Source organism: Nannobrachium achirus (assembly GCF_963921795.1).
Source record: "Nannobrachium achirus genome assembly, chromosome: 23".
Classification (NCBI taxonomy): Eukaryota; Metazoa; Chordata; class Actinopteri; order Myctophiformes; family Myctophidae; genus Nannobrachium; species Nannobrachium achirus.
In genome coordinates, this window is record NC_137830.1 from 18,986,363 (window position 1) to 19,009,846 (window position 23,484).

Below are 23,484 nucleotides of genomic sequence, written 5' to 3' on the forward strand. Positions count from 1 at the left end.
GAAAGAGGGAAAATGTGTGAGAGAGTGATAGAGGGAGAGAGGGCGAGAAAGAGAGAGAGAGGCAGAGCGAGAGCAGATACAGTAGTTAGTTGGATAGTTCCTGTCACTCACAGCAAGCCAGACTGAACTATTGCAGAGAGGAGGTGAAATCTCAGTCACGTACTGCATCGGCGGCTGCACACCATGCAGGCACGACATCAAGGCACAAGCGTAATTTGATAGGGTTTTTGGGTTTTAAAAACCCAAGGGCCCCCCCTAGTGGCGAAGAAAAATGTGTTTTTAATGGGCCTAAATAAAAAAATGCGCCCATATCTACATAAATTCATACTAGGATATTATATTTTGTAATTTCCAATATATTAGGGGTCCCAGGGCCCTACTCCTAATCTGTGGATTAATCATTGTAGTTTGCGCTTAAATCGCGCAAAGACAACATACCCGGGCCCCTTTGATCAGGGCCCCCTTGATCTGAAAACCCATGGGGAATAAAGTCTAATTTCGCCACTGCATCAAGGGGGGCTTGAGCCCCTGCCCTTTTATCGGTCTGTAAAAAGTGCCCTCTCTCCAGACCATGAAAGCTGTTTTCACTAAATGGTGAAAGAAATGCAAATGCCTCCTTTCCATGCCATACCTGAAGGCAGCATTCAAGAGAGTTGCCTTGTCCAAACTCTGCTGTTTTCGATATTTTCACCAAAAGGCCCTTTTAGAAATGTCATGCCCCTGCCTTCTCTGCACATCCCCGCTGCATACTCCATGATACACAGCCGCAAAAAAAAAAAATTGGATGAAAGTGCTGGCCTGGGGGACTGGGTTGGAAGACGGAGCGTGTAATTAGTTTTTTTTTTTTTTTCGTTCTCAGAAGCCCTGGTCTGGAGTTTCAGCTCAACTCTGCTGTTGCTGTGTTGTCTCTGTAAAAATCTTTTGGCCCCTATTAAAAAAGAAAAAGTTGTCACTCTCTGGTGGTTGTGGCGTTTTCATTTCCAAGAGCAGATCCCATGGGGGGCAGGAGGCATTCATCGAGGATTCGCAGAGATTTTCCTCGCTCTGTGTTCGTGTCTGTCTGGGGACGGTGGCTACCAACACAGAGAAAAGACTCTCAATCGGGGGAGAGAGAGAGAGAGAGAGAGAGAGAGAGGAGGGTAAGCCATGCAACAGAGAGAGACGGTAAGATAGGAGAGAGGGTCAAACATGATGGAAACCGTCAGATTCACAACAGAGTAAGAAAAAAATTGTCTCAGAGAGACAGACAGAGAAATCCAACAGAGGAGCAAAACAGATACACAGAGACAGTGGCCTGCGCACGCACGCACGCACGCACGCACGCACGCACGCACGCACGCACGCACGCACGCACGCACGCACGCACGCACGCACGCACGCACGCACACACACACACACACACACACACACACACACACACACACACACACACACACACACACACACACACACACACACACACACACACACACACACACACACACACACACACACACACACACACACTTGCGGTTGTCCATCGTGTCCGATGATGACCATCTTCTCCTATTTGTGAGTCTTTTGGTGGCTGTACAGTCCGATCCTTGACCCACAGCTGCGGTTGCAGACCGGGCATATGAAAGTGGTACTGAGGGGAGCAGGGGTGGCTTTGCGGGCATGCCTCTTTTCACCCCAGTGCGGAGTGAGAGCGCCAGAGGTTGCGACAGTTTCTCCAGTGAAGAGGGGTTGATCTGGCCTCTCTTCAGAGTGGTCTTCAGCTGGTCTTTGAACCGCTTCTTCTGCCCACCAGCACTGCGTTGGCCAAGGTGTAAGGCCAAGGTGTAAGGCCTCTAGGCTTCTGAGCTGGTGGCTGTAGATGGTCCATGCCTCACATCCATACAGCAGCGTGGAGATCCATACTGCTCTGTACACAAGCACTTTGGTACGGAGATTGGTGTTGGAGTTAAGGAAAGCTCTTCTCCGTAGACGGCCAAATGATGTTGAGGCTTGTTTAAGGCGGTTTTGGATCTCGTCCTCCATTGAGCAGATGTCAGCCATTATGCTTCCCAGGTATTTAAAGGTAGGTACTGTGAGCAGCTGTTGCCCTCCTGCTGTGAAGGCTGTTTGCTGGCATGGGAGGCCAGCACTCGACCCCCTGGAACTCCCTCAAGGACCCCCGGGGGTCCCCGGACCCCACTTTGAGAACCAATGCTCTAGAGTCTAGCACAGTGGTTCTCACACATTTTCATGTCATAGGCCATCAAATCGTTATGCATTTGACCGCAGACCCCTCATCTGAAATCCCCATCTTGTTCCAGGGTCACCCCGTACAAGATTTGTGTAGTTAAAATGCTTCAAAAATATTATTATTTTAAACTGTTAACTCTCCTACTGCCAGATTATTTATTTATTTATTGGGTCTGGTGCCATCAAAAAGTGGCTTACCTTTGCGACGTTATAGTAGATAGACAGACATTTATTTATTTATTATTATTATTTTTTTTGATTGTGCAATAGTGCACTTTGGTCTGCCAGGCAGCAGAGGGCGGCGTCATGCGAGAATGAATGTGAATTTGCCTGTTATGTGATTCAGACCAGTCACTGGCCACAGAGCCTCACAGCCAGAGAAATCAACAAGGAAGTGAATTGGTCTCCGTTGATGTTAACGCATAATGGATTTTTTACACCATCACCGCGGAAAATGTGTTTACAGTACACGGCGGCGCGACCCCTCATCAGCTTCAACAAGGTAAACGAACGAACGAACGAACGCGAACGAGCGCCGTATTGGCACGGAGGTCTCTTGAGAATTGGGGCGAACAGGAACGTTCAAAGCGGTATAAGAGTTAATATTATTATTATTATTTTCAAATTGTTTCAAGTATTTGTTGTTGGTGAAAATAGTAAATGTACTGCACATAGGGATGAAGTGGTTAGACTTATTTTGTTGGGGACCCCCTGGAACACCCCCAGAGGGGTCCCCGGACCCCACTTTGAGAACCAATACTCTATAGCGACACTAACAACGATGGAATGAAAGACAGGCAAACGGGGAGGGAGAGAGCGACAGACAACGGAGAAAGAGAGAGAGAGAGAGTGCTTTTGTGAAGCCTGCGGGTCCGGGTCGGATCACGCACCCGGACAGATATCCCAGCGCTATTATCATGAGACTATCACGTCCACAGGAGGAGGCACAATCCTCTCTTTCTATCCCTGGGAAACATCTGACAATACACACAGCCACGGGAGGACACAGACATGATCTGCTGAGCTGAATGAACAGCGGCATTGCGAAAGAAAATGTAATCTATTCGACGCCACGGCTAGTGTTTACATCACATGAACCTAAGGGGGGGATTTACGGCAGACTACTGTGTTTTCTGTAAGGCCCTACGGTAAGGCGGTTATTCTATCCTATCCTCGGCTGTGGGGGCGGAGACAGGCTGTCGGAAGAAGCCGAGGCAACCGTTTGCTACGCGCTGTGTATCTCTGTTAAGTCTCGCTGCAGCCTAGGCTGGAGACTGAATGCTCAACTTTCAGGACCTTAGGGCACAGCGGCGGTTCACAACTGTGGGCTGGTGGGCCGTGAGGATATTGCAAGCGAGTCTCCAAATAATTGGCAAAACAAAAGGTATTTCAAAGAAGTACTGCTAAACTCCAAAGGTGTACGTTGCAGACTTACAGACAAAGGAATGTTCATATATCCCTACCTGCAGGGCCGGTTCCTGGCACAAGCAATATAAGCGGTCAAGACGTTTTTTTTGTAACATAATTGTTACATTATATGTCATATATCCCCTATCCAAAAAACTAGCGTTATTATTCTAATATGCCCTCCCCTTTCCTCCTTCCCCATAATCCCCAACTTCATTCTAGGCCTGGCTGCCTTGATTCATGAGCAAGTCAATATGCCTCCAAAAAGAAAATGTTGATCTGTTGCTGCAGACTATTTTATGTGGCCCTCCACTGACGGATGCACGCGTCAGTGGGGGGCCACCTAAAATAATCTTGCATAGGGTCACCTGAATCCTAGAACCGGCACTGCCTACCTAAGAGCACCTTTCTCTTAGAGCAGGGGTCTTCAACGTTTTCAGGCCAAGGACCCCTTAGTTGAGAGAGATGAAGCAGGGATTGGGAATGGCTGCCCTAATGGTACACGGTCTAAAGTACCATGCATAGTAAAGACCTCAGGTCTACACTAGAAACTGAGGGTGAGATAGATTTTCTCCGCTTGGTCCGTTTGATGTACGTTCTTTCTCCCTGTCTGTACTTGTCCATATGATTACGTACACCTCCCAACTGAACGTACTGGATTTGTCCGTAGCAAGAAGTACCCGTGGCCACTGTTGTCAACCATAGGGGCAGTAGTGAGGAAAATTACTTTTCCTCTGCAAAAAGAGTGAAAAGATGTCATTCTTATACATCTATGACAGCGGTTCTCAAACTATGGGTCCCAATAAGAAATATATTTTATCAAGAAACAGGAAAAAAGGAACGTCGTTGCAACCACGTGAAGAGGACGCCTTGACTCCTCACACACACGCACGCATGCATGCACATGCACGTGTACACACACAGACACACAGACACACACACACACAGGTCCTCCTCTCCTCCACCACTGAGCGAGACGGGTGCACAGTCAGTGGCAGTGCAGCAACAAAACAACACAAGACAGACAGCTTTGAGGCACACAAGAAGAGCTGATTTAGCTCCGCGGCTCATTTACTTGGGAATTATGTTCAATATGAGCGGGCGTGTTTTGTTATAATTACTCCGGGAGCGAGAGGGTTCCGGCCGGGTCCGGATCCATGTGGTTAAATCTGTACCCTTCGGATCCATGTGGTTAAATCTGTACCCTTGCGGAGTTACTTTTAGACCGCGATGTAACGTTGCCGACAGACAGCTACCACTTATTACCAAACATCACGTCGGGACAAGAAATTCTGTGGTTCTTCATATTAAATATGTAGCCAAAATGTTTGGCTAAATGTGTGCAGAACCACCTCCATGGCGCTTTTGTTAGCTATTCTGCTGCTGCGAGGCGCACATTAACACCCAAGGGGCCAAACTCGTTCAGTAACGAGATAAGGCCACTAGGGGTCACTCTGCCAAAAGGAGTTGTCTCATTCCTGAACGAGACAACAAGGGGTTAACTTGTACAGCTCTATGTGCATGCTGCGTGCCCTGTGAATGACCCTAGTCCATACGTCACCCCGTAGCTCAGAGAGAGAGAGAAAATGGCACGAGCTGGTTGCATTGATTTCCATTCTAGGCTGAAACATAAAAAGAGTTTTATCTATGAATGAGGTGAAAAGAACGCCAGGGAAGCAGAGATCTGATTGTTTTCACGGCAACACTTTACCGCGATGGTCGGCCGCGGTTTGGATTTTAGTTTCGCGAGCGTTTGTAAACAAATGGATTTTCTTCCTCAATCGTCAGTGGACACTCACGTGCACACGCACAAAGCTTCCGAGGCTCTTCAAAATAAAGCGTGAGTGAACGGCGGCAGCAGCAACAGCTAGAAATGTTAGAAACCTTGGCTTCCCATGTGTTAATGTGGCGCGCGGCCCCAACGGAAGCAGAATTGGAGCGGAGAGCGGGTCGGCCCGTACATAACTTAGAGGAACTATGCATGTCGACGCATTTACTGTACGTACTTTCTCACCCAAAACGTACACAAAATCAAGCATACGGAACTATAAACGTCCCCTAAGTGGGAGAACAGACCTTGTGTGTGTACATGTGTGAGTGGATGTGGTGGAGAGAGAGAGAGAGAGAAACAGAGAAAGGGACTTACTGTTCATTGACGACAAATATGCAGTTGTCTTGGGATGGCACGCCTGACACCGGATGCTTACAGGTCACCTTTCGCTCATTGTGACTGGAGAGAGGAGAGAGAAAGAAAGAAAGAAAGAAAGAAAGAAAGAAAGAAAGAAAGAAAGAAAGAAAGAAAGAAAGAAAGAAAGATTAAGTTAAATTAGTGGTTCTTGACAAGTCAATGAAATTAATATGTATTTGGCAGCGGACCCCATCTGAAACTGTTATGTGCCAGGGACCCCCATACAGGATTTGTGTTGTTAAAATGTTCCAAAAATATTCACACAATTGAAATTCTTATTCAACATTGAAAACAGCTGATCTACAGTACAAGCTCACGACGATGCATCGCAATGCGACGCATAGTGAGCTTATAGATCGTCCATTTTCAAAAAGGCTAAAGTGGTAAAACTGATTCTGATGCCCTTTTAACCCACATTGCGTGGGACCCCCTGGAACCTCTTCAAGGACCCCTGATGGTCCCCGGACCCCACTCTGAGAACCACGGCATTAAATCACCACAATAACGCGCCACACACATAAACATAATGCACACACAAACACGCACCAACACAAGTTGTGTCGAGCAGCGAGCCATCAAGCAGGCCATAAATTGGATGACGGTGACATTATCGTTGCCTATAAAACTCCCCGTCTCCCCGCCATAAAGTTTGTCTCAAAGACAACAATAAATCAATACCTCATAGAATACATTAAAATTCATTACAGAATCAACTGCATCACCCCTCCATCCACTGCGGCAAGCAAAGGCTAACTTCAAACACAGTGCTGAATACGCGCACACACACACGCACCCCCGCGCACGCAGGCACGCACGCACGTCGCACGCACCCCAACCCCGACCCCAACCTAAGGCTATGAAACTTCAAGTAAAAGCCATTTGGGAACACCAAGTTTGACAATCTCCCTGATTTATTTTGTCCCTAAATTTGTCCCCACATTTTGGCCTACATCAGTAACATATATGCGCACCGGCCGGCAGGCAGGCAGGCACTTGCGCACGTACGTACGCACGTACGCTCACACGTGGGCACGCATACACGAACACAGGAACACACACATGAACAGGTTTGTCTTAGTAAACGCGTGAGGACATCAACATTTTAATCACTAGTATTATAATACAAGATCAAACACACACACACACACACACGCACACGCTCACTCACACACACGCACGAACACACACCTGGAGAAGTGGGTGGTGCTGAACTTGAGCATGACGTCCTAGTTGATGTTGGTTAACTTTTAGCTAAAAGGAGGACAGCTTTCACAGTTTCTGTCACAGGTTCCCGGCAACGAGTTTGTGCCCCGTTAAGCTGCTATCCGGCACACAAGATCCAAAAACAAATTTCACAAGTCCAGGAAGAAGTTAAAGTTGTTAAATCATGCCGCGTTACATGATGACATCGCCAGAGTGAAGCTGCAAGTGAACGCCCAAACATCACATATAGAGTGGTGTGAAATCCAAGACAACGAAAATGCTCTGTCGTAGAAATGCATCCAACTCCAGCACAGCCTATAGCTACTAATGGTGTAACTATTACTGCACTACTTAAATACTAGGCTAACAACAGCTCTCTCTCTCTCTCTCTCTCTCTCTCTCTCTCTCTCTCTCTCTCTCTCCCACTCAGGCAATCCCCCCCACCCACCCAGTGTCTTTCTATACATCATAGCCCTGCTGTCTGCTGTAGCAGCTATAGGCAGCAGTACGCTGAGCAGACGGAGTGATGAAGCCCACACAGCATATAGGCTGACGGCTCTCTCTCTCTCTCTCTCTCTCTCTCTCTCTCTCTCTCTCTCTCTCTCTCTCTCTCTCTCTCTCTCTCTCTCTCTCTCTCTCTCTCTCTCTCTCTCTCTCTCTCTCTCTCTCTCTCTCTCTCTCTCTCTCTCTCTCTCTCTCTCTCTCTCCTGCTGCTGGCTCTCCTGCAGTCATCATATGAGCCTCCAACTACGTCCGGAGAAAAACACGTATTTTGTTTGGCTCTAATAAAGCATTTTAGCCATTTAGTTCCAGCTTGTAGATCTGCTATTTGATTTGTATTTGAAAACTTGAAATGGGACATTCTACACGATGAGTACTTTTGGTTCTGTAAGTAGCCTACATTTTGATGCCAATGCTTTTTGTACTTTTACTCAAGTCCGCCACTGGAAACACACGCGATAAGGACTCCTTCGATGAATTGGATTGTTGTCTGGTTCTCTCTTTGCCTCTCCTGGGGCAAAGCCCATTTGCATCTGTGGCGACCGCCAGGGGTGTCGCACCAAATTCTGGGCCCTGGGTACAAGGATTCACTGTGGGGCCCCTGTGCTTTAACCATTGAAAAATAGCAGATATACAAGCTCACAGCGCGGCACCGAGTGCCGCGCTGCGAGCTTGTAGATCTGCTATTTTTTTTGAAAAATCATGAAAATCTTTGAATATTTCAAATCCTTCTAAGGTTTTTTTTTTTTGTTTCGATGTCAGTGGAGCTCAAACCTTTTCATGTGCAGGACCCCCAAAATGGTATGTATTTGGCCACGGACCCCCATCTCAAAATTTGAGTTACAAATGTTCGCTTAAAAAAATACATATATTCAAAGATTTGCACACATTTTCACGACTTTTCAAAAATAGCAGATCTACAAGCTCGCAGCGCGGCACTCGGTGCCGCGCTGCGAGCTTGTATATCTGCTATTTTTCAATAGCTAAAGTATAAAATAATTAAGGCCCCTCCAACACCTTGGGCCCTAGTAACTCAGTCCCACTTTCCTACCCTTTGTGACGCCCCTGGCGACCGCAGATGTTTGTGTGGAAACGTGGAATAATAAGCGCTCTGTTGGTTAGCAGTACAGCGAGGATCTGGATCAATAATACATAAACAGACCACGAGATAAATCCAGATGTCCCTTTCTCTCTCTCTCTCTCCCCCCCGACACTGTACATTAGGCTTGTGTTAGGAATTCTGAAATCCTCCTTTGAGCTCTCCTTAGGCCTGGCGCAGCATACTAAACACCTGTTTACCACCTGAGGACAATGTACGGTGATTGTTCAACTGTTTTTGTAAAGATGCGGAGAGTATGTAGGTGCATGTGCAACAGTTAATCAAACTAATGAATTGATTATACAAATAAATAAAACATCTATAATTTAATACAATAATCTATTAATGATACATGATAAATTTATAGGCAAAAAGTAGTAAAAAAGAAAGTCAAGAAATTCAACTTAGATCTGCTATTTTCACTTTTATTGCACGACACTGCTGTGGAACAAAGTATAAAATAAAGCGAAAATAAATAAATAAAAATAATCACATTTTGAAAATCCTGTCAATTAGTTTAGGAAATGATCATTAGAATAACCACAGAACTTGCGTATAACAAGCTGTAGCAGTGTTAAATAATGAACTACACAGAAGTCAGTCAATACACACATGCACAGACACACACGCATGCACGCACGCACGCACGCACACGCACACACACACACACACACACACTTCCCCCGCGGAGAGGAGGATGGCCAATGAAGACAGAAAGACAGTGAGAGAGAACAACACTTCCTTTGCTCATACCAACATCACACACACACACACACACACACACACACACACACACACACACACACACACACACACACACACACACACACACACACACACACACACACACACACACACACACACACACACACACACACACACACACACACACACACAATAAGGTCCACAGTGATGGAGTTGTTTGTTGCAGACACTAGCCCACAGTATTGAAACCATCTACAAGCCCAGCATTGAGACATTAACTTTGTTAAAACCAGAACACCCTAAACACATAACAACTATACCCAGTTGAGTACAATGCCGTGTCATGGGCTTTCGCAGTTGTGGTTTTGGACACAGATATGTGTGTGTCTCAGGGATATGTGGGCCTACTTGGTCAATAAGCCACTCCGCCTATACTTGCTTATGGACCGGCAGCATGACGTTGCTACTCCAGAGTCATAGAGTTACAGAAGATACACCAGAACATGTCGTCGTTGTCGGGTGAAAACCTTGTATGTCCAAAACCGTTCGTTTTGCATTTATCATTTTAAAAATGATTTAAACTAGTGAAAACAGCCGATCTACAAGTGCGAGGCGCTGTGTGCTTGTAGATCGGCTGTTTTCACTACTTTTGTGCGACGGCCTTGTATGATGAAGCAGGGCTTTACTTTGCGAAAGAACATACACATTTGAAACTTTTTGGAGAGGTTTCCACCCGACAGCGACGATGTGTTGCACCATTTCCTTTCACCCGTTGTGACTTCCTTAACACAGTTCAGAATGTGAGGCCTATTGTTAATGACATGCTCCCTATTAACTACAATCTGTACTACAATCTACAATGCACAGCAAAGCTACCGAGTTTTGCATGTTATGATGGGCAGAAGATAAGAGCGAACTTTATTGAAGCTCAGGGGCAAATTTGGTTGTTACGGCAGCCAACAGTGGGCTAAAGACGAACTGACAAGATAAAGAGGGAACGTCAAAATATCTACGGAAAGGGTTTATAATGGCAGGCTCAGAACCATGGGTGTGTGCAAAGCATTGGGTAAGTCTGTGGAGACTCCTTTCTACGAGCTGCTGTGTCTAGCAGGTCTCATAAAAAACACACGTCTGTAATGAAAATGTCAGCAGATAATGGTCTGACATTTTGCTTTGGTAATGGGCAGCCTCACTGTTCACACGTGCAAATACTCACTGCCAAAGACGCACTGGCACACACAGAGACACAGACACACGCACGCTAGGGTGACCGCCTGTCCCGCATCTCACGGGACAGTCCCGAAATGTGACCGTCTGTCCCGCGTCCTGCAAATCAGCACCAATGTCCCGTGAATCAAAGACATGGAGAAAGAAATAGGGGGGATTTGTTTTCACAATATGTGATGCTCATGTGAAGCATAGGTCTTCATTCTCTCATACCGTTGGACGCTCCGAGGCTAGATCAGTGTCTCTCTCTCTCTCTCTCTCGCTAGTATAGTCGCTAAGCTGTGCAGTGTGCAGTGCGCAGCGCACTGTTGTTGTAACAGTGTAACATGGAGAACAAGTCCAGGAGAAGTCTGTTTGTTGTTGTTAGTCCCATACATCATTACAGACTGTTTTTTTAGACTGGTGGTTTCAACTGGTTTGTTACCGTTTGTCTGCTGTGGCTACACATAGGCCACAGCAGCATTAGCAGCAACAAAGCCAAACAGCCCCCAGCCAGAGTGTTAGACACCGGCTAGTCTCAGTGACTGACTGTAGTAGTGGAGGAACAACGCACGGTGAGTGTTGCCATGTCTGATTATTATAAGCCATGTTGGGCTTGTTTTTATGTAAAGTTGCTTGTAAATAATGGTGGTTTGCGGAGGTGAGCTTGTAGATCGGCTCGGCTACTTTCAAATAGCCAACGTATATTGGTTTAAAGAGCTCACGTGGCCTATATTCACTTATTTAGGCATTGTTTTCATAGACCTGGTTGCTTATTCCTCTCGCAAAATGTGGCAACACAACACACCCATCTATTTTGTTAATGGTCATAATAATGAGAACTTACAGAGGATACAGAGGCATGACTCTGATGAAGATGCACTAGCATCGAAACGTTAGTCAATCCTGTTATACTGGCACCTGAATAAAAGGTTAGAACCGTCTGAGCTGCTCCAGTGTCTCTCTCTCTACTGCATACATCTGTCCCTGCTCCTGTGATGCACCAGACTAGCCGTGTAGGCTGAGGCGCGCTGTAGAACCCCTTTGAACTTAGAGAGGCTATTTGCTTAAGCTTGTAGCCTATATAGTAGCCTAATTGTATTTCTTGTTGTGTGCAAAACAATTTGTATTAGCTTTATAAATAAAGCACTTAGAAACTGAAGACGATGGCCAATATTTTTTTTTTAATATAATCTGCACTCAGCCAATCAGGATTGGACTCCGCCTTTAAATATCTCCAATGTCTCTGAACCTTGTCATTGTCTTTTCAGCATGCAACAAGCAACCATCCCCAACTCCACCTCGTCTCCTTCGTTAAGAGTTAAGACGGAGGTTCACCTGCTCTGCCACTACCAGCGTCTAGACTCCATGGGGGGCTCTCCCTATTAAATCTAATCTTATATGTATAATATTATTTAAAAGTTAAAATAATATATGGTTAATGTTAATGGAGTCTAATCGCCAAAATGTATTTCATTATTCAACCTGTAATAAATCATTTCGCATCGACGTGATCCTCTTTTATTGAAATGGTGGAGAGGACGGATTAGCAGCTCACCGCATCAACGTTCCACTGCTGAGGCGGTGTGTAACGCAGCAGCTGCAGGAGATGGCTTTTGCCTCGTTGAGCAGAAAAGCAGTTGACAGGCCTTAAAATTTAGAGAAACACTTCAGGGTGGAGAGAGAGAGGGGGAGAGAGAGAGAGAGAGAGAGAGAGAGAAAGAGAGCAAGGGAAAGTGCTCCCATTATGTTACTCGCAGATATACAAGCTCACAGCGCGGCACCGAGTGCCGCGCTGCGAGCTTGTAGATCTGCTATTTTTGAAAAATCGTGAAAATTTGAATTTTGACCCGATTCTATAAGTGTCTTTTGAATCCTTCTAAGGTTTTTTGAAAAACCTATGTTTCTATGTCAGCAATCTGGCTAGACATCGTCAAAGAAAAGGTCCTTTTCACTTAACTGGAACTCAGTTAGTCTGTTCTTGAGAGACTACTATGTCAGTGGTTCTCAAACCTTTTCATGTGAAGGACCCCCAAAATGATATTTATTTGGCCATGGACCCCCCCCATCTCAAAATATTTAGTTCCAGGGACCACCCAGAAGCAAAATTTGAGTTACAAACGTTCGCTTTGAAAATACATATATTCAAAGATTTGCACACATTTTCACGACTTTTTCAAAAATAGCAGATCTACAAGCTCGCAGTGAGCTTGTATATCTGCTATTTTTCACTGGTTAAAGCATTCAATAATTCTAGGCCTAATTAAACAAGAGTGGAACTTGTGAAGAGTGTGTGTGTGTGTGTGTGTGTGTGTGTGTGTGTGTGTGTGTGTGTGTGTGTGTGTGTGTGTGTGTGTGTGTGTGTGTACGTGTGTGAGTGTGAGCGTGTGTGTGTGTGTGTTTGCCCATCACTCTGTGTCTATGGGACTCCACAGTCAGACTGTCTATTCCACTGCCATCTGGGCCTGATAAAGTGTCTCCAAACAGACACAGAGGCTACAACGCATTCATCTCTTTATCTGCAAAGCACAGCCTTTTCATTCCGTCGCAGGAGGATTCGCTACGCTGTACCTTCAGAACATACAAAACGTTTCATACACATGCACACACACACACAAAAAACAAAAAAAAACATTTGGACGTTTCATAACATTTCTCATATTCTCATAGGGATGGGACGATATGAAAATGTCATATCACGATTATTGTGACAAAAGAAATCGCGATTTACGATATTATCACGATAACCAGGGGTGGAACATTCTCCAAAAAATAGCCGATCTACAAGCTCACAAACGCGTAGATCGGCAATTCTTTGGCAAAGAGATTTGATAGCGTAGAAAAAAAAGACTGTATCAAGTACGTATATTATAAATACCTTTTACCAATTATAGAGGGTTTAAGTGGTACCGGATATGCAGTTCGGCAAATAAAAGGTGAATTGATCCCAGTGCATGACGGAGGACGATATCACGATACATTTTATCTCCACAATACGATTATCATGAGTGTTTTTATCACGATAAACGATAATATCGCATATATGTTTTTTATCACGATAATATCGCATATCGTTCCATCCCTACTCATATACAGTGATGCCACGGACAGTATTCCCTCTATAATGAAGACAACGCAATAACCTGCACATTAAAATAAATGAAAAATCCCCCTTAATTCAGATCACAGTAGTTTGTATTGCCTGTGCGGTTGCAGCATTCCATGTGCATTATTCTTGATTATTACTGATTGTTATCTCTGTCGTGGTTTTGAGTAAGGTTGACAGCTACCTGATATTCAAATAAAGGACGCTGGGCGTCGCTTATTCTACAAAAAAAACTAAAACAAGGGACGCCCAGAAAAAGTATGCACAGTTTTGTTATATTATATCAACCCCAGCATCTATATTCTGTATATATAGGGTCTGAACAATAGCTGAGCTAATTCAAAGTCAGTGTAAAATGTCAGCTACTGTTTAATGTCATTAGCGCTCGCAATGGATGGGTGTGGCTTTAAATGCCATGTGGGGCTGCCCCGTGGTCAGATGTCACGGCTGTGTGTGTGTGTGTGTGTGTGTGTGTGTGTGTGTGTGTGTGTGTGTGTGTGTGCGTGCGTGCGTGCGTGCGTGCGTGCGTGCGTGCGTGCGTGCGTGCGTGCGTGCGTGCGTGTGTGCGTGCGTGTACACAGTACTCGTATTGCTGTGAGGGACAAATGTCCCTGCGAGTATAGCTGAGTCCTCACAGGAGAAGTAGTAGGTAATTTTTTTTGGTTAAACCTGATGTTTAGGTTTAGGTTCACATGGCCTCAGGCAAGCGGTAGACGTCATTTTAGTGGACGGAAGTAGGGCGGCCAAATGGGACGCGACGGCACGGTAGCCCGGCAGTCGGAAACCGGCGACGGTAAAAGGCAGACCGTTCATATTTTATCTTTTAACCGTAGTACCGGACGAAATCTCGAAGTGGATGTTACCTGGCTCCGTCTCGCGGGACAAATCCCAGCAGAAAGCCAAATCCAGCAGCACACTCACACAACTGGAAGCAGCATGAAGGTCCACATCAACAATGAAAAGTTAATCATTTTAATTGAACAGTACCCCTTTTTATATGACGCCACACTCACAAGGGGGGGAACAGTGGGACTGAGTTACTAGGGCCCAAGGTGGAGGGACCTTAATTATTTTATACTTTAGCTATTGAAAAAATAGCAGATCTACAAGCTCACAGCGCGGCACCGAGTGCCGCTCTGCGAGCTTGTAGATCTGCTATTTTTGAAAAGTCATGAAAATGTGTGCAAATCTTTGAATATGTGTATTTTTTTTAAGCGAAAATTAGTAAGTAAAAATGTTCTTCTGAGTCCCTGGAACTAAATATTTTGAGATGGGGGTCCGTGGCCAAATACATATCAGTTTGGGGGTCCTTCACATATAAAGGTTTGAGCACCACTGACATAGAAACATAGGTTTTTCAAAAATAGCAGATCTACAAGCTCACAGACAGTGCGGCACCGCCACTGGGTGCCGCGCTGTGAGCTTGTAGACCTGCTATTTTTCAATAGTTAAAAGTACCCAGGCCTGGGCCCAGAATTTGGTGCGACACCCCTGACGCCACACTGAAAACATCTGTCAGACTTTTTTTTTCACTGTGCCGTGCCGTCCAGCAGATGGTGCCGTTTGCCGTCTCCCCCCTACGCTTGCCTGAGCCCATGTGAACGCAGCATTATTATTCTTACAATGAGAAAACTATTCCGGCCGGGGTAGACATTTAGAGGTCAGGTTTTGGGGTTAGGGTTGCGCTTATGATTTATAGTTGCTTACCGGTGTCATGCACCAAGAACAGCATGGGGCCTATTGGCCTATTTTCGGCGATTTAGAAAAGAAAGAAATGGAAATTTGATAAAAAACTATCGGTGTCCTCAATGCTGTGGTCTTCCTCTCCTCCCAACAGAGCAGCTGCCGTTCAACACCCCCCCCCCCCCCCAGCCCCCAGCCCTCCCCTCCAGACAAACCACTAACCCAGAGGTCTTCAACAGGGGGTCCTCCAAGTCTTTGTGCGATAGAAACTTCTTTTTCATATTAACCACTTGAACACTAGTGTCCATATCGGAGAACTTCAGCCAAAAATAGCCGATCTACATGCTCACAACGGATCGCGTTGCGAGGCGGTGTGAGCTTGTAGATCGGCTATTTTCTGCAAAGAGGTTTGGTGTACAGGGGAAAAAAGAGCACACTTAAGTACAGAGTGAAAGCTCAAGTGTATTAAGTATTGACGGTTCAAGTGGTTAAATATCTGAAAGCACAAATGTATATAAATCCAAAATACACTGATGATCGTGCTGTCAAACAATGAAACGATATGGAATCTATGAAAAGGTTGTGGGGGTTCCTGCTTCATCTCTCTCTGAACTAAGGGGTCCTTGGCCTGAAAACGTTGAGGACCCCTGCACTAACCTTTACCAAAGACCACCAGCAGCACACTCTCTGTCTCTCTCTTTCTCCCCCCCTTCCTCCCTCGTACCCTCGCCTTTCACCTTCCCTTCTGCCACCTCCATCCCTCCCTTTCACGCTCTTTTCGCTTTGTGCACACTCTGCCTCACACCAGGGGGGTCCTCAGAGTTACAACAGGGGGTCCTCCAAATCTTTGTGTGATAAAAGATTTTTTTTTCTCCATTTCTATATTAACCATTTGAACCCAAAGAGGTTTCGTCTAGAGGGGGAAAAGAGCAGACCAAGTACAGAGTGAGAGGTCAAGTTTATTAATTATTGACGGTTCAAGTGTTTAAATATCTGAAAACACAAATTTACATGAACCCAAAATACATATACACAACAATATGGTTTCTATGGGTTGTGGGGGTCCCTGCTTCATCTCTCTCTCTCTCGACTAAGCGGTCCTTCGCCTGAAAACGCTGAAGACCCCTGCAGTAAAGCAATTTCCCGGCCCCCATAAAACCATGGTTTAGTGATGAGTCGTCACTTTCCACAGTTTTGTGGGGGCCGTGTTTCGGAAAGGAATGGTTTTCGTGCAAAACAAATGCTTGCATTGGATTCAGAATCATGAAAAACCCCTAATTTGACCCTTCACCTGCTACTTAAAGCATTATTTTTTGAATTATTTTACTTTATAGTAAAGTCTATGAGAGCCCAACTTTGATTGGCTCCCACAAGTTTCCCAAGACAAATCTGCGATGTCCCTATAGCCAAAAAATGTTCATATGGCATGTTCTAACTGTGTGCCAAATTTCATGCTTCTTTCATAAAGAGCACGATTTGTGCACAAAACGCTCTGACTATTCTGTACTCCCACCCATGCACGTACCCTGGCATCTGTCTTACCTTTCCCTCCCGTCCTCTTCCATTCATACCTCAATCATCGCACCCCCGTCCAGGCGTCCACCCACCTTTATGTCTGTTATGTAATGAAGGAAAGGACTACGGAATATAAAGGTAAAATTCAAAAGCTTGCAGACTTTCATTCGAGCACTCATTGAAATGTGAGCCTGTAAATCCACGTAATCCGAAATAACACAACATATTCACGGACACGTCAAGAATTGTCTATTCTTCACGACTTCCATGTGAATTTACATAATATGAATGTTGTATGCGAGCGCAACTTCCATTGTACACGTGTGTAGAACAGATCACCTTTTCCAAGCGCTTAAAATCAAATCTACAAGCTCTTGAATTTTGCAACATATCTACCTACCATCATTATAGACAGCCTTTTCCTTCTTTACATAACTGTGTATCTATATAGGACAGAGCAGAATAATCACATGAGACATATAGCCTCTGTCTCAGTATCTCTCTCTCTCTCTCTCTCTCTCTCTCTCTCTCTCTCTGACCACATAGGTCACACATGTTTACACAGCTCTCCTGTGGGGAAAGAGGACATAGAGCGAGAGAAAGCGTGCAAGCCAGGGGCGTCACAAGGGAGGGGGGGGGGGGGGAGTGGGACTGAGTTACCAGGGCCCAAGGTGGAGGGGCCTATTGAAAAATAGCAGATATACAAGCTGTGCCAAATGGCTTGCTATTTTTGAAAAAGTTGTGAAAATGTGTGCAAATCTTTGAATATATGTATTATTTTAAGCAAACATTTGTAACTCAAACTTTGCTTCTGGGGGGGTCTCTCTGGAACTAAATATTTTGAGATGGGGGTCCGTGGCCAAATACATATGATTTTGGGGGTCCTTCACATGAAAAGGTTTGAGCACCACTGAACATAGAAACATAGGTTTTTCAAGCGGCAGATCTACAAGCTCGCAGCGCACTCGGTGCCCGCGCTGTGAGCTTGTATATCTGGTATTTATCAATAGTTAAAGCACAAAATAACGCGTAATAATGCTTTCCCAGGTTAAAACCCCTCCCCCTATGAAGAACGTTCATGGGGGGCCCGCAGTGAATCCTTGTAGCCAGGGCCCAGAATTTGGTGCGACACCCCTGCAGACTGCTGTGTGCTGGTCTGGTGCCTTTTAAATGCCAACCAAGCTGTGTTTATACCTCCACGCGCTAACCTTTTATGTCATTATCCTTTAATACAGGGGTTCACTGAACCCAGTCCTCTGTCTCAAAGGTCCAACTGAAGTGTCCCCCCTATGATTTGAATTTTACGCAATGTTAATAATGTTTTAAACGGGTGGCGCCATAGTTTTGTACTTTTTTCTGTTTTGTATAGACCCCCGTTTCTAATAGACCCCAGGGTATGGTTTTAATAGGGTTAAGGTTTTTGTATGTCTTCCCTGTGTATTTTTGGTTTCTTCCTGAAAGGCCCAATCGAAATACGGCGCTTTAGTGGCACACTAACATCTTCCTTAATCGTATTATCATACCTATTTATCATATTAACAGCTATGGGCATGGATAACTTCAGGTGGGTGGTGCTAAGGCGAAAACTAGGCCTATACTTAATGAACAAGTGGGTGTGGCCACATAAAAACACTTTCTGTACACTTTTTTGAAAAGAATCTTCCTCCTATACCTGATAATCATGTTTTAGGGGGGGAAATCACAGAACCCCATCTTTAAGTAAAACATTTTGATTAAAATTAATACCATATATACAGCAGATTGCTCAATATTTGAAACGCTTACAGTATACAGATTTGAATGGCTACAATTGTGTAACACAATATTCCCATAGCATTTGTACTAAATCTATATGGTACACATGTAGACCCAAGGAATTCAGGGAGGCCATGTGGTGTGTGGTACGCTAATTTGCGTTCTGTAGGGGATAGAGCGCTCGTTTGGCATGGATAGGGGCAACGGTTCCGGAGATATGAGTAGGTCAAAAGTGTGACGTGACGTGACAGTGACAGACAGACAGACTGACAGCCGGTGGAGCTTTTCACAGTAACTGCGACCTGGCGGTCGCAACAAGCTCGCAATGCGTGCAACGTGTTGTGCAACTTGTCTATTTTCAGCACGCAACTCTTGCTGAAAGAGAATCTTGCTTTTTTATTTTATATTTCATTACCTCCTCCCCCTCATTTCCCCCCTTCTCTGCACTCTTCTTCCCTTCCCCTCTCTCTCTGACACACCATTTCCGTCTGTACAGATAGAAGATCTATAAATACAAACAAGGATGACACAGACACATCTTCCTCCATTTTGTAAATCTCACTCCCGCCCGACACCTGGCTGAGTTAACTGAGCGAGACCAGGTGTGCGTCTGTGCGTGTGTGTGTGTGAGCGAGTGTGCGAATGCATGCGTGCATGTGTGTGTGTGCGTGCGTGTATGTGTGTGTGTGTGTGTGTGTGTGTGCACGTGCATATTTTTCTGCCATAAATAATGCATCCCACTGAACCATCCCCTTAATGATCTGAGCTGAAAACATCAACCTGGAAAACAATCAACATGTCTAGACAAAACGAGTCCCGGTGTTCCAGACATAGATATGGCAAAATGAAGATGATCACGCCGTTCACTTACAGTATTGCACATGCTGAACAGTTTATAAATAGTTACGTGCTAGGGACGGCACGATACGTGATATTATCGTTTATCGTGATAAAAAACACTCACGATAATCGTATCGTGGAGATTGAATTTATCGTGACATCGTCCTCCGTCATGCACTGGGATCAATTCACCTTTTATTTGCCGAGCTGCATATCCTGTACCATTTAAACCGCATATAATTGGTAAAAGGAACTTATATACGTACTTGATACAGTCTTTTTTCACTCTATCAACTGTCTTTGCCAAAAAATAGCCGATCTACAAGCTCACACAAGCAATTTTTTTGGCAAATGTTCCGCCCCAGGATTTTGATTATCGCGGTTGAAAGATAGTCTGGATGGAGAGACAATTAAATCTGAATAACATGACTCATCCCAGAATGACTAATTGGAGTGGGGGTGGGTGGGACAGATGTACTAATCTACTGTTCCGGTGTAATGACCTGAACCTTTAACACATGGCTAGATGTTATTTTAAGGTGCAACAAGCCTTTTAAAACCCATTTAGACCTGCAACAGTGTTACGTTACTCTGGGTAAGAGCATCTGCAGCTGCTAAATGCTTAAATTGTAAATTGTTCGGTGGATATTGATGGTTAGCATAAGTCACTGACATGGCTTGCTGTGCTAATGTGAGGCTTATGTAAAGCTGTCTCGGTAGATTTTCCAGCATGGTGAATCAGCAACAAGCCAAAGCCTCTGTCTTGCCAGGTAAGACCCAGCAGTGCTGCAATAGAGGGCGACAGTGGCTCAGGTGGTAGAGCGAGCGGCCGCTAGGGCATCTTAAGGTTCCCGGTTTGATTCCCCGGCTACACCTGGGTTGGTGTCAAAGTGTGCTTGAGCAAGACACCGAACTGCTCCCAATGAGCAGGTTGGTGCCTTGCATGAATGGTTTCCTCCGCCATCAGTGTAAAGAACTTTGGATCATTTATTTTATTTACCATTTACAACAAATCACGCTTGCAGTTCATTAAAAATGTGGGGATCCTCTTTCAAAACCAACTGTCTCAAGAATCAAGAAGGTGTTATTTGTCTCCCACTCATACGTGAACAAGCAGCAAAAGCAAAACGTTGCGCAACATGTTGACTGTGCAACAACAACAGCAGTATAATACACCACTGTGATACAGCTATGTGGTGGAATGTGGAAAACATGGTGACACGGTCATAGCATCTTCTCCGACGTGGATCAACTTTTATTTATTTAGTATTAACTACACTAACCCTGGTGTCCCTATTTTCAGCATCAAAAACCTTGAAAAAGATATTTGTGATACCAATGAATACAAACCTAAAGTTTACTACTAATAATAATTATAATAATTATAATTCAGTACTGTAGCCCCACCGCCTTGTTTCCCCAATCCTGTACATATAGTGTTTTTTATAACTGCGATATTATTGAATGTTTTCTTTGCTTGCTATTTATTATGTCCATGAATTAAATACAGAGGGCTTTAAATGTAAAAAAGGCCGTAAAAGGTCTTATTTGAGATGTTCCTTTTAGGCAGGGTGTTTAACTGTACTTAACCTGTACTACATTTCAATTGTATTGACTATACTTGTACTGTTCTCCATTTTTGTCTAATAAAATAATCAATCAATCAATCAAGTTCCATTGATCCAAGCTCTGAAAATGCACGCTGTCTACTATGAATATATTATGGCCCTAAGATCTGATACTGTAATTGTTTTGGAAAGTCTCTTGAAATGGCAAATCACAACAACAACAACAACAACAACAACAACAATTAACTCAGTGATTATGCAAAATCAGTACTTTCAGTCATTTCCTTTAGACTTTTCACGACTCCTCTAGTTTAATGTATTGCTACTGTATGTAGTGCACACTAACTTGACTCTGCCAGACGGTGGCGGTATTGAGTTCACAAGTTCACAATACAGCCTCCATCTAGAGGCGCTCAGGATTGGAGCTGACACGAACCAAGAGGCAGCTATGGGCGGGATCTTGGCGAGAGTGGATGTGCCGCCATCGAGAAGCGCCTGTTGCACTGTTAGTTCTTCCGGCATGGCAGCTACCGAACAAGTCGATGCTTTAACTCTGCGACGACGCCAGAGGGGGGGGGTGGGACGCTAGCCTCACATGAAAAACAGGCATGCGTTTAGTGTTTACTTTCCTGCTGGCACAGTCATGTAGACACGTCATTATGATTGGTTGGAGTTATAACGCCCAGACTGTGATAGACAGACAGTCCCATCCAATCGCCTGCCAAGTAGCTTGAAAAAAGGGATGGCCTTCTTCAGCGCTTGGGCTTGAGCGCATAGATATAAAAAGCTAGATGCCTCATTGGCCGCTGCAGTCCATTGGAGCGACGAGCAACAACTGGAGTGCGGACGTCCGCGATTGCCGGCGACCACGCTGCCAGTCATGTGACTACTGGCGGATAACAACACGTCTTTTTCGTGACTTATCAATCCATCCATTTCCTGATGTTGCGCGGCTGCGCAGCTCAGCTGTTCTTACAGACTGTGTGTGTAAAGGCCCGCCCCCACCTGCATCCGATTGGCCTAGCAACTTCCGGTTTCTGTGACGCACGTGGAAGTGGGAACGACCGGAAACAACCGCGATTTCACGCCTCAGAGCCGATGTCCATGCTTGAGCGATCCCAGATGGATGCTATATTGTGACCTGTCAGCTTGTGAACTCAATACCGCCACCAACCGGCGGAGTCAGGTCAACTGCACAACACATCGCTAAGGTTCTCATTATGGAGTAAAATAATTAAGTGGATTGGCTGTGGAACAAATAACATTTACCTTTTGCCACGCCTGGCTGCCTCCAGGCATTAAATTTATGAGCAGCTAGTGTGTGCTGCACCCTCGAGTACATGTTCTGCCTCTTAGCGCTCGCACAGAAATAACCTTGAGTTATGTAACCGAAAACATCAGCCCTGATGACTAGTGTTCCAGCGGGGCCAAATGGATCACATCACTCATCGGTGTTGTCGGGTGGAAACCTTGTATGTCCCAAACCACTCGTTTTGCATTTTTCATTTTGAAAATGATTTAAACTAGTGAAAACAGCCGATCTACCAGCACACAACGCCTCGCACCGCGAGGCGTTGTGTGCTTGTAGATCGGCTGTTTTCACTACTTTTGTGCGACAGCCTTGTATGATGAAGCAGGGCTTTACTTTGCGAAAGAACGTACAAATTTGAAACTTGGGAGATACGAGGTATCCACCCGACAACGACGCCATGTTTCCAGCAGCCCAGACACATACACTACTGTATCGGGCTCCTGTCGTTGCCAGGGGCAACGGCGACAGATGGCCGACGGGAAAATGCGGAACGGACGTCCCCCCGACAGCGAGCATCGGCGTCGCTGAGGCAGAGAGGGGGGGGTGGAGGGGGGGAGCGACGGAGAACGAGATCTGACGTGGCAAGACGTGAAGAGGACAGCGAGATACTGTATAGGAGGCTGATCCATGAGACAGTATAGAATACATCATCATCAGCTCTCAGACTCCTAGCTGTCTCGGCGCTTCGCTCTGCTCTACTTCCCGTCTCCTTTTGTTTTCCTCTGCTCTCATCTCGTCACTGTGGGGCAGAAACCTCGCATCTCCCAAGTTTTCAATTTGTATGTTTTTCCGCAAAGTATCACACACGACTGTTGCACAAAATTAGTGAAAATAGCAGGTCTACAAGCACACGACGCCTTGCACCGCGAGGCGTTGTGTGCTTTTCACTATTTTAAATCATTTTTTTTAAATGACAAATACAAAACGAACGGCTTTGGACATGCAAGGTTTCCACCAGACAACAACAACGGTCTGCTGTTCTCTCCTCTCCTACTTTTTTCTTACCTAGAATAGAGCTAGAACACCTACCTAGAACGCCTCCTCTCCGCCAGCTCCCTCCCATAAAGAGCATCGCAGCGGAGGTGGTTTACTGGCCCTACAAAAAAATCTCCCATTCATTTTCCCCATAGACTTTTACAAAAAAATGATGTTAAGCCTAGAACCAAGCCA

At 45.2% G+C, this 23,484-nt stretch overlaps 1 protein-coding gene across 1 annotated transcript in view; it reads right to left on the reverse strand.

The window, feature by feature from the left end:
* Positions 1 to 23,484, reverse strand: part of plekha5 (pleckstrin homology domain containing, family A member 5) — a gene marked incomplete at its 5' end in the record, with an annotated part of 320,140 nt that overhangs the window by 101,273 nt on the left and 195,383 nt on the right. Inside the window, one exon of the mRNA XM_080754816.1 lies at positions 5,780 to 5,863. Coding sequence (XP_080610942.1) covers positions 5,780 to 5,863 — 84 coding nt within the window. The remainder of the gene's footprint in view (positions 1 to 5,779; positions 5,864 to 23,484) is intronic.